Source organism: Monocercomonoides exilis (assembly GCF_001643675.1).
Source record: "Monocercomonoides exilis strain PA203 chromosome Unknown scaffold35-1074681, whole genome shotgun sequence".
NCBI lineage: Eukaryota > Preaxostyla > Oxymonadida > Polymastigidae > Monocercomonoides > Monocercomonoides exilis.
Window position 1 is genome coordinate 676,713 of NW_027150580.1, and position 16,097 is coordinate 692,809.

Sequence of the window (16,097 nt, forward strand, 5' to 3'; positions counted from 1 at the left end):
TTGTGAGTTATTTGATCAAAAAGAATTCTTTCTTTTCACTTTGTTTCCACAAATAATATTTATATGCATCATATTTTCATTTCTATTTCAAACATTTTTTCTTCTTTGTCATTTTTGAATTAATGGAAAATAGATCAATCGATCAGAATGGTGTGATACCTTTTTCTTGTTATTTTGTGCTTATTTGAGGCCATTAAATATATTTTGTAATAACGTCATTTTGTTATGATATTTATTGTGGTGAATTGTCGTTAATACGTTATAGCCATACAGATTCACTGATCTTGCAGAATTTGCTCGTATTGTTTCAATTTCTCGCAACAAAGGTATTAAAATATGATGTTATTATTGAAAGAATTATAATGTTATTTTATTAAAATGTATTTATGTGTGGCTTTTGCTTTTTATCTGCAGTTTGCTATATCAAAAGAGACGGAGCAGTTTTTAAGTTCAAATTGAGAGGTCCAACTCAAAAAACTACTCTCATTGTTCATGACGCTTCAAAAGCAAGAAGTGTTCGACGATCAATTCCAAGAGGTTTTTTATTTCGTTTTTATTGCTTTTTTAAATATTCTTTGCTTGATGAATCATTTCAATGTTTAATAGAATGGAAAATTGTCGATGTTGCTTTACACAAGAAGAAAGGAGGGAAAAAATAAAAGAATTTGAAAATCAAATATCCTTCTTTGAAACTTATTATTTTTAATTCATTTCTTAAAGAAAGATCAGATTTTCGAATAAACACATATGAATTGCATTTCTTTCGCGATGAAAGTTTTCATTTTTTTTTGCTTCATGATGCAAATGTTCAATTTTAAATATTGAAAAGAATATTATCTCTTCAATCTAAAAGATAATGATTTTCATTTTGAATGAACTCATTGGACCCCCCCAAAAAAATATCATCATTAACAAAGTGTCAATCTCCTAATTTTCCAAAATTCAACAAAAATTGTTTTTTAATTCTGTAATAGCTGTTTTATTGTTTTCTTCAAAAATTTATGATGTGATTCTCTTTTTCTTCTTTATTGTTTATGCTTTAACATCAGCAGATGATGCATTGGCTGGCTTTTCGAGTGCAGCTTGAAGTGTTACTGTTCTTCCAGAAAGTTCAAATGATGATTTTTCTTTTAAAGCTTTTTCTTGATCTTGGTGTGATGCAAATTCAACAAATCCATATCCACGAGATGAACCATAGCGATCGCGAACAATCAATGCCTCTTTCACTGCATAACCTTCAAATACCTTTGCGAGTTCTTCTTCAGTCAACTTATATGGCAGCGAAGTGACATAAACTCTTGTCTTTGAAGCTGGTGCATTTGGATCACGTGGTGCTCTTGGAGCTCTTGGAGCGCGTGCTCTTCTTGGACCACCAAATCCGTACATTCCTCCTCCAATTCTTCTTGATCCACGACCTCTTCTGTCAAGGGATCCTCTTGGGGCTCCTGCTGGCCTTGTTCCAGGGGCTCTTGGTTCTGATTTCGATAACTCAATGCGAATTGGTCTTCCATCAAGATTTGTATTGTTCAATTTGTCGATTGCTGCAACAGCCGTTGCGTTATCTTTCATGTTCACGAAACCATAGCCAAGTGATCTACTTCCACGTGAAATAATAACGGCTTCAAGCACTTCACCAGCAGTTTCGAATAATTTACCAAGATTCTCGGCTGTTGTAGTAAAGCTAAGGTTTCCAACAAATAAACGATTTGACATTGTCAAGGGACAAAGAACAAATTGAAAAATTCAAAATGTTAGAATTTTGTTTGTTGCGTTTTCACATTCTTAATTAAGATGTTTTTTATTTTGATGGGAGAAATTAAAGAATAGTGGTTAAGATCTCAATATCAAAAATGTTTGATTTAGTATCGTTTAAACAGTCAACCATTTTGCTGAAGATATTTCACATTCTTCTAGCTGCCACTTTGGTTTGAATAGCGATGATAAAACATTCATTTCAATACTTTGATAACAATTTATCTTTCAGCTCTTTTCTCTTATTAATGGTTTATTTTACACAGAAGATCCATTTAATTGGATATATCTTATTGCATATTATGGACTGCAGCAAGAAAGCTGGGCAATTTTATTCTTTTTCGTAATTATTACTGCTTTTTCATTATTGATGGATTTATTGCAATTAATCATCTACAGTGTGCTTTTATTAATTATGCATATTTTTCACACAATGCATTTGTGCAGATGCGGATAAAAAGGACTTTTTAGCAACTCCTTTTTGGAACGTAATGACAATCATTGTCGCAGTCTGTAAAAGTGTGCATAAATTTGTTGGAACATGATATTGTATCAAATAATATATTTTTTAGTTGGACTATGTTTATTGTCTGTTTTAATTAGAAACGATCTTGGAGTAATTCCGCCTTCATCACTTCCTGCTCAGCAGCAAACATCAAATCCTTATGGAGCAGGTGTCGGTTCAAGTTCATCTGGTGTCGGTGCATATTCCACCTCAGTTTAAAATATTTGTTTATGTTGTTTTATTTCTGCAAAACCAATGTATTATTTGATTCAAACGTCTTCATTAAAGAGTAGTTGTATATAATCGAAAAAACTGAAAATTTTGATTTTGCTTTCAGGGAATTTTCAACATTCCGTACCATTTCACTTTTCTTTCTATACTATTTTCTATTTTTCCTTAGCTTTTTTAATCTCAGTCTTTTTAAAACATTGGTAAATAACCGCAACAGTTTTGTTTCATCAAAACTTAAAACCAAAAAATGAAAATCATAACACAAGCCCTTTCACTGAAAAATTAAAAGCAAAGTGAATAGAAACAAATATAAAAAACGGGAAAAACATGAAACAATGACAATACTTATAAAAAAGGGATTTACATTGAAGAATAAATAATAACATCACGCAGAATTGATAAAGAAATCTATAAAGCATTTACACAACAAACATCAAATCAAATTTATATCAGTCCTCTTCGAAATGTGGAGATTGGCAATCAGCAGGCACCGACATAACAAATGAATTCGCTTCCATTCTGTTCGCATTTGAAAAGGAGAAAGAGCTGTACTCGTTCGTGTTGATTGAAAGCAGGGCAGAGCCTTCACTCAACTTGTTGTATTTCTTGGACGATTTGAGACATATTCGAAAAGCAATGATAGTAAAGGCAGCGAACGCAAGAGCGGCCAATGAAGAGCCGACAGATATCGCAATGATGACATTCTGAGATAGCTTCTTCTTGTCTTCAGGAGGCGCCTCAGCTTCAACTGTCACAAACTGTGTGTTCAGCACTTCGTGCGTATTGTTTTCTTCACTGGCCAGCCCATTCTGAAAGGCTTTGCCGCCTTTGTATTTGCCTCGAAACGAAAGTGCTGCAATCATCTCAGGGAGCGTGGTGAGAACAGGTGCTGGAGGAGGAGCAAACAAACGATTCCAAATACGGAGAACAGGCTTTGAATGATCAAGTGTAGTTGCATCCGCGTTATTGATTATGTCAGATAGCATTGAGATTGGTACATTCAGCGTGACAGCATCTGGTGAAGAGACAGCATCGATTGCAATTGAAACAGAGCGCATCTCATAGTGTGTGTTGACCAGCACCAGCGACAGCTCGCACGGGTGCATGTTCTGCCCTTTCACTGAAAACACCACATTCTCTTCATTGAGGTGATATGTCACTGAAGCAAGAGAAGGGACAAAGTACATCGACGCCTCAGCATGAATATCTTCATGCATCAAAAATTGACACCCCGAATCGTCAATCCACATCGAAGAGAAATTGTCTGCGTGCTCAGCTTCTCCCCCCGCTATGAACTCGAGCATTGCTTCGTTGTTGCACCGGATGTTGTGGTGGATCCCTTCACTGGCAGGATCGTCGCAGCTGTTGTTGACAAAGGACGCATTGTCAAGTCGAGTCGCTTCGCCGGAAAGAAAAAGGGCGCCAACACACACCCTCTTAAAGATCGTGTTTTTGATGTACAGTTTTGTGCGCGTGACTGAAATAAGTGAGGTCTGCCACGAGCAATACTTATTTGGCTCAACATCAGGCTGCGAAAGGCTTCTACTGCTCTTCAATTTCCCATTTGACAAAGAAGAAGAAGAAGATGACGATGATAAAGCACTTCCACATTCAATTTTCTGGCTGCCGCTTTCGTCAAAGACGGAAGTGTAGATATCCATTGAGGAAAAATCTAACATAATGAGGGATCCATCCATATCTCTATTTGACTGAGCACAGCTGAGAAAGGAGCAGCCTTCAAAAAGGAGTTTTGACGAGCTCTTCGACGAGCTGAAAATGGACTGAGCTTGTTGCAGCTGGTTGATGTTGGAGAAGACAGCGTGCTGGTTTGTCAGCAGCAGGCCATTCCGAGAAACATTCGGGCCGTCCTCAAACAGTGCAGAGCCATCCAGCGTGACGTTGTTGAATGTGTTGGAGGCGAACTCACTGTCTGTCATAGTAGTCATGCAGATAAGTGACACAGCAGTTGATAGCGAAGTGAATGTGCATCCGAAAACTTTAAGCAACCCGTTAGTGGTTGCAACGATGTGGAATGGCAACTTTGATGGAGCAGGCAAAGTTGATGTGAATGTACACTTATTGATCTCCAGCGTCACCCCATCGCTGAAGATGAACGAAGGACAAACGATGTCGCAGCCTTCCTCAAACAAAAACAGAATCTCGTCCACACTCAAATCTCTGAAGTTGTTGAGCACCCCTTCAAGCAGACCAGCCACAATCTTGCGCGGCAGAACCGCATTCCCCACTGAAGAATTCTCCCGCCTCACTTTGCAGTCAGAGGCGATCACCACTTCTGTCAGCGTCGTGTTGCCAACAAGCACTATTGAGGTGGTCCAAAGAGACGCTCTGTTGAATCCGATGTCCAGTGTGCCGCAGGGCATCTTCAATGTGCCGCACTCAGGCGAGTTGTTCCGGTTGCTGTTCTCCGACGACACATACACATTTTCTCTGCGTGTGACATTCAGATAGAGAGGAATCAGATCGACGATGTTGTCGCTGATGAGACTGTCATGCACAGAGTCTGAACTGCCTTCAAGCATAGCAGCCATGGTGCTGCCAACGTGCTTCTCATCAAACCCAGAAAAGGACTCGCTGTCATACAACGATATGTTCATGCGGAAGCACATCGGCTTCACCAGGCTGTTCAGATCCTTTCCACATATAAACACATTCTTCCCTTTCCTCGCGATCATCGCCTCGAACTCACACGAGATAAACTCGTATGCCACAGGCGAGTGAGTGCTCGACAGATAAAACCCTCCTCCCAGCCCATTTCCTGAGCAGCCGCTGGATCCGAATGAGGAGTTGCATGTGCGAAAGGAAGAGCGAGGCGAGCAGAAATGCTGGCTAATCAACCCGCCTCTGTTGCTTTGTAACCCCACACAGCTGGAAAATGTGCTGTTGTTGATGTCGATTGCCGTGGGAGTTTCTTCGTCAACAAGAGAAGAGCGAGAATTCAGTGAGGAAAGTGATTGCTGTTGAGAATGCAAGTGGAAACGAGAACAATCATTTGGAAGCATTCTGTAGCTGCCAGCAGAGAGCACGGCAGGCTGCCCGGTTTCTGAGGAGTAGATGTAGTTGAATATCGTGTTGTCAATCCAAAAGCGCGTCGGAAGGGTTGAGTCGACAAAAAACAAAGAGTTGGACACGCAATTGATGTCACTGAAAGTGCAGTCTGTGATGTGGATGGAAGACGTGCTTTGTTCTATTTCACTTAGCAAATGGCGAGTTTTCCTCGAAGAAGAAGAAGAAGAAGAAGAAAGAAATCGAGATCTACGTGATTCTGTTTCTTCATCATCTTCTTCTTCGAATTTGCTGTGACTATTCATTTTGGTTGCATAACTTTGTGTGATTTCACCTGTCTCTTCCAATTTCGATGGGTTCATTGAGAAAAAGCTGGTTTTATTCGCCACGCAATTTGAGAAATGAGATTTTTCTGCAAACAGATCCGCCCCTCTGCACAAAATGATCGGGTGCTTGTTGGTGGAGATGTTGCTGATGAGGGTGCTGTTCAGATGCAGGTAGCTGTCCACCGCTGTGATGAACGAAAACTCCCAGTGCCGCTCCAAATCTCCGTCGTAGCTCACTTTTTCGAAGGAGGCAAAGCAGTCTTCGCACAGAATGAGCGTGCTGAGCATCGCCTCTTCAGGGTCGTTCAGTGTGATGTTCAGACTCTCCAGCTGCATCGACACCTTCCCAATGAGCATTGCCGTATGCGGATTATCCTTTTCTGCCCGGAAGCGCATGAGCGCCTTCTTCGTCAGCTCGCTCGAGACAGAAGAGACAGTAAAGCGCTGCCACGAAAACGGTGTGTTGACTACTATCTCATCAATGGCGATGAAAATCGAGCGCTGCTTGTTGAAAAAAGGGAAGATTGACGCCATCTGCAGCGTCTCGCAAGGCACTTCCGCAGAGCCGCAGCTGATCCAGTTGAGCGCCTTCGGGTGCGAAGAGGAGACATAATAAGGCGAAATCCGGTTTTTCACATATAGCTCCACCAGGTCAATCATTTTGCCCTCCCCATCCTCGCCGATGAATGCATTCTCCAGTTCCATCGTTGCTGGGCTTTTTGTGTAGATGATCTGGGCAGGCGAGAAGGAGGTCATGTTGTTCGCAATGAAGTACAGGTTCTTGCCCAAGAAAGCGCTGTTCTCTGTAAACTGCACGTTCTCAAACATCCAGCAGTTCGGTGTCTCTGATCTCGATCCGTTCAGAAAGAATATTCCGCCCCGGCCGTTTGCTTCCGAAGCTTTGCAGCGGATGAAGGAGCAGCCCAGCACACGCATTGTGCGGTTCTCCAGCAGCTGCAGCTTCATCAGCCCTCCATACGAAGCTTTGGATGGTGAGCCGGCGGAAGAGCAGTCGACGAAGGCGGAGTTGTTGAGGAGGACAGCGGCACTCAGATTTTTGCTGATTTGCTTACCGACGTAGCTGAGAGAGAGGAAAGAGGAGCCAATAGAATGGCTGGCTATGTTCGCGATGGTGCTGTTGGAGATGTTGACGGAGCGGAGTCGCTCTTTCTGAGAGAGCAAGAGAAAGAGAGAGAAAGAGAGAGAAAGAGAGAGAAAGAGAGAGAAAGAGAGAGAAAGAGAGAGAAAGAGAGAGAAAGAGAGAGAAAGAGAGAGAAAGAGAGAAAGAGAGAATAAGAGAGAATAAGAGAATAAGAATAATACATATATTTACATATTTAACAGAGAAAAGTTATATGATTTTTGAAAGTCATTCATTTGAATTTAAAAAAAAAAAATGAATGAAAAATTTATAAAGTGAAAAAGAAAACATCGAAAACAATCAAAACAACAACAATAACAACAATTACAAAACAAAACAAAAAAAAACAAACAAAAAAAAAAATCATGTGAATAATTCAACATGCCTCAATAGCAACAATAAAAAGTGGGTGGCTTGCCAGATCGATTTCTTCAATCAGAGTTGTATCGATCTGCAAGCTCGAGTCAATCATACTGGCAAACCCTCCTTCGCTTTCTGCTCTGTATATGCCCCCTGACCGAGACATGCCATTGCTCACACTTCCCTTTGCGTGTGTGTCTGAGCTGAAGGTGATGGTGCAGTTCAACAGATAGAGTGTCGAGTTAACACACAAAAAGTAGTTGATAGTGGAGTTGCACTGCTGCAACAGCGTCATCTTGTCAAACGTGAGTGAGGAGTCTGCCGCCTCAAAGAAGAAGTCACTTCCTTCGTCCAGCCCGCTCGAACTCAAAACCGTCGTTAGCTTGCTTTCTCCGACCATCCGCATGCTAGTTGAGTACAGAGTAATCATGTCTGTCTCCTCGTTGTATGTTCCCGAGTGAAAGAGAATCTTCCAGTAGATGTAGAACGTCGGGAAATCGTCTATGCACTTCTTCAGCGTGCGACACGGGTTCTCCTTCGTCGTCCCGCAGCCTTCCTCGTCTACACCGATGTTGGCGTCGATGTATCGGCTGCTGTCGCCAAACGGAATGAGCGTGTCGTCAATGACACATGCCTCGTCTGGCTCGAAGGAAAAGGCATCTTCTGCTTCTGGCTCAGATGATGATGATGAGAGTGATTGATGCCCTGAAAAATGATGGCTCGTGTATTCTGAGTGCAAATGTGGAACTTGGTCTATTTGAGAAGAAGATTTTTGTGCTCCATTCACACCAAAGCAATTGCTTGAACAGATTGCTGCTCGGTTGTAGGGTGAAGACGAGAAAGAGCTAAGCAGCAATACTTTTAAGTTGGGATCCATCGAATGAACAACAAGGTCAATTGCGACGTTTTTTGTGTCGCAGGAGTTGTTCACGAAAAGGGCATAATGGATAGAGTAGCATTCCATATCCGCTGGTATTCGCAGAACAAGCGCCCCTTGCCTCACACTTTTACAGTGTTGGCAAAAAAGCTCATTGACGAAAACTTTCTGGTTGTTCTTTCCGTAAATGACGCAGGCTGATCCTTCATGCATATACGTCTCTGGAAGAAGTGGGTCATTCTGATGAAAGTGCGATCTTCGCATCAAAGTCTTTGCGGATGAAGAGGACGATGAAAAAGCAGAAGAAGTGGCTGTGGATGAAGATAATGAAGTGGATCGTGAGGTGATCGATTCGTAATTGTGCTGATCGTTGGAGCTCGCTGAAGATGGAAGCGAAGAATGGTGGTGACGATCAGCAGAGGGGTCGATGATATTGCAGTCCATAAACTGAAGCATGGAGAGCTCAACAGTGCCCGAAGCGATATCATTGCTCAGTATAAGATACAGCCCTGCAGCCGATGTGTGCGAGGATCCGTAGCTGAATGCACATGTGATAAGATTTAGATTCATGATGAATCCTCCACAGCAGATGCAACCGCCAATTCCATTTGCCAAGCCAGACACAAAAGCTGTTGTATTGATACGCAAAGAAGAAAGTTCGATTGCATAAATACATCCACCATCTCCGGTAGCAGAGCATGATTGAAATATACATTCCCGTAATACAAGATTGTGTTGTGGAGAAGAAAACATACAGATAGCACCACCACAGGGGGACTTTGTGGCGTCTGTTGCGGAGCAATGATCGAAGAAATCAGAAAAAAATGAGAATGAATGATCAAGGCACTGCTGTTGGCTGTACACATTGTGTAGATAAACAGGGGAGGAGCATCTCAAAAAGGTATTATTAACAGATGTTAATATTCTCGATGAATCACCTCTTATAATCCCATTAGAAAGGCAATATGTTGAGTCCATAAATAAAGAACATGAAACACTTGATGTTTTCGAACGACAAACATCTCCTGGATCAACACCAGAATTACGCATGTGCGAGATATTGCGAAATGAGCAAAAATAAAAAGATTCGTCTCCAATATCACTGGATACGAGAAATGATCCAAATGAAGAAACTGAAAATGAAGAAAATGTTGAATGAGAAGTGATAAGACACGAGAACTCTGAACTCTGGGAGGTTAGTGAGAAGTTTGTGTGTTGTGGTGAAATGAAACTTTGAGAAATGTTTCTGAAGATTAAAGATCCAGATGATAAAAACATGGGGTATTCCCCCGAAATATAAAGAAAAAATAAGATATCAGATAAATTAAGTTTTGAATAATCATCAATAATGAATTGAGGTTTGATGAAAGATGAAAGCACTGCAGAGGATTGCAATAAAACTGTTGAATTATGAAAATGAAACTCACAAGATTCGTCAAGAATAGAGCTATAATCACAGAAGGAATCGCGAAAACATAAATATAATTTCTTATTGAAATAACTTAAAGACGAATAGCTTTCTTTGTAAGCTGCTAATGAATTAAATTGGTTATCAATCATATTTTGCTTATCAACATTGATAATGCAATTAATTTGCGGCTCTTTATTTGTTGTGCTAGTTAAAATACTTATAGAAAGTATGCATAATACGAAATAACATTGTATAACGAATAAATACATAAAATTGATTAACTCTTCATGAATAAAACTAACCACAATATTTTTTTTGTTTAATCAGTGAGATCTTTCTCCTTTTTTTTAATACTTTTCCTTCATTTAAAAGATCTAAAATGCTTCAATGAGCCAAATTTCATAACTTCCTTCATCGTTCTGAGTTTGCTCCATCATTTATTTTGTTTTGATCAAAAAGCATGGTTAAAAGATTTCATCATGATGATTCAAAAAATGTTCAAGTCTGAAATATTTGAAACTTTCAGGGAAAAAATTCCTCGAACTTTCAGGTGCATTTAAAAGGATTTTTTATTATTTCAATTGAATGTTGTCCGAAATTGTTTCAACCTTCACTTGAATTTATCATTTTCAATTTTCTTCAAATGCACTCTTTGCCCCCGAAGATTGTTTTTGAAAAAACACGTAAAAGATTATATTTGTTGGGAAAATAGCTTCGATATTTATCTGAAGTTCTTTCATTTCGATTGTAAATAATGAAAAAATCTTTTCAATGTGAGATAAAATCAAAAATTTGTTCTAAATATAGGGCTATAATTTTATCTTGACCTTTTTTCTTTATCTAGACCTTTTTCTTTTTTGCAATGCTTTTAGCTTTACACAAGCCTGCGATAAATAAAAAATAACCAGAAATGTTTGAAATGATTTAATTTCCTTATTCTATATTTTTTTTTCAATATTTCTTGTTTCACAAAAAGATCGAGGATAATGAAATTTTTCTGTTTTGATCATTGACTTGCTGCTTTTTCAGCGAATATTTTTTATCGGAAGTTTTAAGCTTTCATATCATAATACATCGTTTATTTTTTATATGATTTAGTTGTTTTTAACTTTCTCAACTTGTTTTTTTTACACTTTTTCTCATTTCACACATATTTTTAAAAAACACGATTTTAAGGACACATATGAATTTGTTTTGAAATTTATTGAAATGATAAATAAACATTATTAAAATAAAACGATTCTTGCATGTCAAAACGATAATTTGTTTGTGAGTGTTTGGTAATTTGAAACATAAAAAAATCATATATACTTGCTTTTCAGTTAAAATTCTTGTTCAATTCTTTTTCTTTTCAGAATTAAATTAAAATATACAATAAATAACACCTTGTTTTTATTTTTTATGTGCTTAAAAATTTACACAAATTCATATTTGTTCCAAAAATCGTGTTTTAAGCAAAAACAGTGAAATGAGAAAAAAAGGTTAAAAATTTTATTGAAAAATTCAAAAACAAGTTAAAATGATAATATAGGAATGTGGAATGCTGATGTTGTGGCTTTAAACGTTCGGTTTGAAATAAACGCTTCACGGCCAGCATGTCTTTGATCTGGGTCCTAAAATAATAATAATTTTTAATATTTTTTTGAACATTAAAATTTCAAAAATTTTTTCAACAGAATTCTGAAAAACAAAAATATCAAGAAGTCTATTTATTTTGTTTTTGTTTTAAGCCTTTTAACAAATCAAAAAAGCAAAAATAAGTTTCAAAAAAACAGGGTTGAGATAAAATTTTGAGGTCAAGATAAAATATGCACCCTAATATTGCTGGCAAAGTTCCTATTGTTTCATTAATTCGAAAATGATATATTTGAAAATTTTCGTGAATGATCAATACGTAGCATGAACGCAAAAGAAAGAGGGAAAAAAGATGTGAAATAAAAAAGAATTTGATATTGAATATAAATCAGTCCAAAAATATACAATTAATTTTGGAAATATAACTAAAATACAATTTAATGACAATAAATTAAAATTCTCAATAATTCAGACTGAATAGCAGCTACCTGCAATTCAAGTTGATTTACAATTGCTCTTGGGAATACTGTCTTTTGAATAAACTAAAACTTTTTCATCGTCAGATTTCTTGATAGGCTTCCAATCAAGAAATGGGAAGAGGATGGAAATAAACCGTGCTCCTTTTTCCAATTGTTTTCTTAAAAAGGATTCGAGTAAATGCATCTTATCCTTTAAAAGATACACAATAAAAAGTGTAGATTCCTCTACCAAAGCCTGCTGCTTTTCGTCCAATTCAAAAAAATTTCCTTCCACGATAATTAATTTATCCGAATTTCTTTCTTTATCCCCCGATAGAAGTTCTTTAGCTCTTTTGACTTTTTCTTTTGCGAGAGTTGCAAGATCTGAATCGATTTCGATTCCAATCGATTGTTGGACTCCATATTCGCAGAAAGATACGATTGCAAATCTTCCATCACCACATCCAATATCACAAATTTTATCCTGTTAAAAAAATTGCTTTCACTTTCAAGATATTATTTTCAAAATTCATTTTTAACATACTTTTGAACATATCTCAGCTATTTGAAGAGCACTCCGAACAAGTTCCAAAGATGCAAATTGAATTGGCGCCATTACATTTGATTCGTCATCATCGAGAAATGGAAATAATTGTTCAAAGCCTAGTTCAGCAAAAAGAATTAAAAATTATAAAAAATTTTCAGTAGAAATGCAATGCAAGACCTTCATCGCAAGCTTCTCCAAATCCAATTGAAGAAACATCTATTCTTTTCATTTTTGTGATTTTTAAATGTTGATTAAAACTTAAAAACGAGAAAAAAACAATTTACAAAATAAAAATATTTTGATCATTTTTTATATTATGACTTTATTTTGAGAAATAATAATTAAAAATATGTTTGAATATTAATCAAAAACCAAAAAATTTCTCAAAAAAATCTATTGAATTGTGATAAAAAATACTGCATATTTTTTTTTTTAAAAAAAATATTTTGCAACTTGGAGTTATTCCATTGTGAAATGTTTTGTGAAATGTTTACGTTTTTAAAAATGACTCAGAAATGATGTACTCTGAATGTCCAAATTCCATCATCCGGCAAATATTCCACGAACTCTGCTCCCATTGAGATCGTTCTCTGCTTGATTTTCAGTGAATAGCGTGCAATCCTCTTTTCGTCTGTGGTTGGCCTTTTTGTCTCCTTGTCCAAGATGAAAATATCAAACAACGTTATTTCAGCAGGCTGGTTCAGTCCACACCCTGGTTTTGGTCTCTTTGGCTTCGCATTAGTTGCCTTCTCATCTGAATTCTCTTTCATTTCTTTTCCTTTTTCTCTCCTCTTTTCTTCCTTTCCTTCCTCATTTCCTTCTTCCTCGCATTCGCTGCTGTCATCCTCATAATCTGGATACAGCTCCACTTCTTTCTCTCGAAATGCCACGATTTCATTCAGCACAATCCCTCCTCTCAAATCAACCGGCTTCAGAAACGTGATCATCCCGTAGTGCGGGCGCCATATGCGGAAATGCCTCACTGCTGCCAACTCTTCCTCTGAATAGCTCGCAAGTCTCTCAATTGAAGGCGAGCAGCTGTAGCTTTTGTCTGTGATTATTGGCGGGTTCTGGGAAGGCTCTGCGCTTTTGCCTGGTTTGCTGATTGAATGAGATCGGTGGAGGGATTTGTGTCTGTCTGCATTGATATCAGCATTGATGCCAGCATCTGCATCAACAGAATGATGATGTGTGTGGTGGATGTGACGCCGGCTGGCGCTGCTGCTTCGACCGCTTCTGCTCTGCCGATGTTCAGACACACTCCTCTCAGAAACATACTCTGCTGCCCTTTGTTCGTCTTCTCTTCTCCTTTCTTCTTCTTCTTCTTCTCTTCCTCTTTCTTCTAACTGATATGCTGCTGTTGATTTCTCATTTAACATTGCTGAATCATCATTATCATTATCATATTCATCAGCAGCAGAAGCAACAGAAGTAAACTGCCGTTCTGACAAGCTTCCCCTCTCATTCTTTTGCAATTTCCCTACAGGCGATGATACAGCCGGTGCAAATGACACTTCTAAATATGTCTCCATCGGCTGTTGTTGTTGTTGCTGCTGCTCTTGCTTTCCATCGCGTTGTTTGCGTGCTCTGCCTCCAAACAGCTCCTTCACGTCTGTCACAGGTGGAGCCAGTAGATTGGCTGTGTTGAACACCAACTGGTTTTCCTCTGAGTCTGCCTCGCTGAGCTGTTGCAGCACCCCTTTCCCTTCTCCAGACAAAGAAGAAGAAGAAGAAGCAGAAGAAGCAGAAGATGATGAAGGAAGTGATGTGAGCTCAGAGTAGTCTGAAACGCGTGCTACCAGAATCTCCTTCGACATGCACACAACTGGATCAGCTTTCTCGCTCTGTGCAGATGGCTTGTCTGCTTTGGCAAAGGAGGAGACGGACGGCGCAGTGAATTCGTACTTGTCTTCTTTGAGGGAAATGATGCGCTCTGCTTTGGACTGGCTGTATTCGAGTGTCAGTGTGCGTGTCTGTATCTGGTGGAGCGCAGATATTTTGTGGAGAAGAATGTTTCCTCCCACACGCACTGAAGAAGAAGAAGAAGCAGATGATGCAACTGTTGAAGCTGCTGAAGGCTTATTTCCATTAAGACCTCCCTGTTGTGTAGATGCTGCTGCTTCAGCCTTCTTTTTCGTTGATTCCAGCACTGCCTGCGCTGAATTCAGACTGTCAACTGGCTTACCATCATAGCCGATAACCACAAATGGCGCATCTCCAGAGAGCGTAAGAGAGAACCGGGAGTCGTACAGCAGATTCGATCCGAACGGATGTGGCGCAGGAGGAGGCGGCTCGTGCTGGAAGGGAATGTAGACAGGAGCAGCAGCAGTGCCCTGAGGCAAGAAGGGGTTGGGTGCAGCGTTATTGGTGAACGGGTTCGTGGTCGTTCCCGCGGGTGCGAATGGATTTGCAGGCTTGGCGGCACCAGCAGCGAAGGGATTGTTTGTGGCGAAGGGGTTAGCAGCAGCTGTTCCCTGTGGAGCGAACGGGTTTGTGGAAGCAGGCGCTGCAAACGGGTTGTTGGCAGCTGGAGTGGCAAATGGATTGGCGGTATTTGTCGCTCCTGCGGCAAAAGGATTGGCAGCAGCTGTTCCTTGTGGTGCAAAGGGATTGTTGGCAGCAGGCGCAGCAAACGGATTGTTAGCTGCAGGCGCTCCAAATGGGTTTGTTGCAGCAGTAGCAGCAGGGGCTCCGAAGGGGTTGGTGGCAGCACCAGCAGCAAACGGGTTGGCTGAAGCAGGAGCTCCGAACGGATTGGCTGTGTTTGTCGCGCCTGCTGCAAATGGGTTTGTGGAAGCTGGTGCTCCAAACGGGTTAGCTGCTGCTGCACGCGCACCGAACGGGTTGGTTGCTGTTGTGGCAGCAGGAGCACCAAAAGGATTGGCAGCAGGAGTGGCGAATGGATTGGCTGCTGGTGTTGTTCCAAAAGGATTGGTAGCCGCCGCAGCAGGAGCGCCAAATGGATTGGCTGTCCCAGCAGCTGGCGCTCCAAAAGGATTGGCAGCTGGAGCCGCTGTGTTTCCAAACGGGTTTGCTGCTCCTGCTGCTGCCGGTGCACCAAACGGACTTGCAGCTGTGGCACCTTTCACAACACTGAATGAAACATTCAATTTATCAGCTGGAATCTGATTAGCTGCTTGAATGCCCTGTCCAGCAATTACACGTCCCAAGAAATAATCTTCCAACCGTAGCTCCTCGATGGATTTGTGGACATATTGCGGCTGATGATTGACAGCACAGAATACAAGCATATTGCCAGCCTTTTGAGGATCCTGAACAGTTTTTGGTTGACCAATTCCAAGAGTTGTTCCATGAGGAAGAATTTGTTGCTGAGGAGGAGTTGTTGCTCCAGGAATTTGTGTTAGCCCATTTGTCGTACCAAAAATTCCAGTTGCACCTGTTGAAGGTATTCCAAATGGATTAGTTGTCGCAGCAGGAGCACCAAATGGATTTGTCGTTGCTGCAGGAGTACCAAATGGGTTAGCCGCGGGTTGAGCTCCAAACATATTAGCAGCTGGCACCATTCCGAATGGATTTGCTGCTGGAGCTCCAAACGGATTTGCAGCTGGAGCTGTTGCACCAAATGGATTTGTCGTGGCAGCAGGAGCGCCAAATGGACTAGAAGCAGGTGTATTTCCAAATGGACTGGCTGCAGGTGCCCCAAATGGGCTAGCCGCAGGTGTTGCGCCAAATGGATTGACAGCTGGTTGAGCTCCAAAAGGGTTTGCAGCTGGTTGAGCTCCAAATGGATTAGCAGCGGGTGTTGCTGTACCAAATGGGTTTGGCGCTGCAGATGATCCAAAGGGGTTAGCCGCTGGTGCTGTACTAAATGGATTTGGCGCTGGCGTTGTTGAAAATGGATTTATCATTATAAAACTTCTTATTCAATG

The 16,097-nt window shown here is 40.2% G+C and overlaps 7 protein-coding genes across 7 annotated transcripts; 2 read left to right on the top strand and 5 right to left on the bottom strand.

Moving 5' to 3' along the window:
- Positions 1–147: 147 nt before the first annotated feature.
- Positions 148–774, top strand: MONOS_2849 (putative 60s ribosomal L38; the record flags this gene model as incomplete). The annotated part of the gene is made up of 4 exons (XM_067872803.1): positions 148–150; positions 266–326; positions 415–537; positions 607–774. 4 exons carry the CDS (start codon positions 148–150, stop codon positions 657–659), a joined length of 240 nt encoding a protein of 79 aa, XP_067723958.1. The 3' UTR covers positions 660–774.
- A 181-nt stretch (positions 775–955) lies between these two features.
- On the bottom strand, positions 956–1,737 carry MONOS_2848 (putative RNA-binding region RNP-1 domain-containing protein). The gene has a single exon (XM_067872802.1). The coding sequence runs from the start codon at positions 1,711–1,713 to the stop codon at positions 1,033–1,035; it is 681 nt and encodes a 226-aa protein (XP_067723959.1). The 5' UTR covers positions 1,714–1,737; the 3' UTR covers positions 956–1,032.
- A 113-nt stretch (positions 1,738–1,850) lies between these two features.
- Positions 1,851–2,476, top strand: MONOS_2847 (uncharacterized protein; the record flags this gene model as incomplete). The annotated part of the gene is made up of 4 exons (XM_067872801.1): positions 1,851–1,925; positions 1,985–2,150; positions 2,200–2,271; positions 2,325–2,476. The coding sequence occupies 4 exons, from the start codon at positions 1,851–1,853 to the stop codon at positions 2,474–2,476; spliced, it is 465 nt and encodes a 154-aa protein (XP_067723960.1).
- Positions 2,477–2,937: 461 nt separating this feature from the next.
- Positions 2,938–6,804, bottom strand: MONOS_2846 (uncharacterized protein; the record flags this gene model as incomplete). Its single annotated transcript, XM_067872800.1, has 1 exon — positions 2,938–6,804. The coding sequence occupies one exon, from the start codon at positions 6,802–6,804 to the stop codon at positions 2,938–2,940; it is 3,867 nt and encodes a 1,288-aa protein (XP_067723961.1).
- A 403-nt stretch (positions 6,805–7,207) lies between these two features.
- MONOS_2845 (uncharacterized protein) lies at positions 7,208–9,300 on the bottom strand. Its single transcript, XM_067872799.1, has one exon. It carries the CDS (start codon positions 9,264–9,266, stop codon positions 7,356–7,358), a length of 1,911 nt encoding a protein of 636 aa, XP_067723962.1. The 5' UTR covers positions 9,267–9,300; the 3' UTR covers positions 7,208–7,355.
- A 2,397-nt stretch (positions 9,301–11,697) lies between these two features.
- MONOS_2844 (uncharacterized protein) lies at positions 11,698–12,436 on the bottom strand (the record flags this gene model as incomplete). Its single annotated transcript, XM_067872798.1, has 3 exons — positions 11,698–12,144; positions 12,205–12,323; positions 12,385–12,436. 3 exons carry the CDS (start codon positions 12,434–12,436, stop codon positions 11,698–11,700), a joined length of 618 nt encoding a protein of 205 aa, XP_067723963.1.
- Positions 12,437–12,512: 76 nt separating this feature from the next.
- On the bottom strand, positions 12,513–16,076 carry MONOS_2843 (putative Nuclear pore complex protein Nup98-96; the record flags this gene model as incomplete). The annotated part of the gene is made up of 1 exon (XM_067872797.1): positions 12,513–16,076. One exon carries the CDS (start codon positions 16,074–16,076, stop codon positions 12,717–12,719), a length of 3,360 nt encoding a protein of 1,119 aa, XP_067723964.1. The 3' UTR covers positions 12,513–12,716.
- Between the last annotated feature and the right edge of the window lie 21 nt (positions 16,077–16,097).

Bases quoted from the DNA above. Each gene is read 5' to 3' on its own strand.
- MONOS_2848 (XM_067872802.1), bottom strand. From the start codon at position 1,713: ATGTCAAATCGTTTATTTGTTGGAAACCTTAGCTTTACTACAACAGCC.
- MONOS_2845 (XM_067872799.1), bottom strand. From the start codon at position 9,266: ATGCGTAATTCTGGTGTTGATCCAGGAGATGTTTGTCGTTCGAAAACA.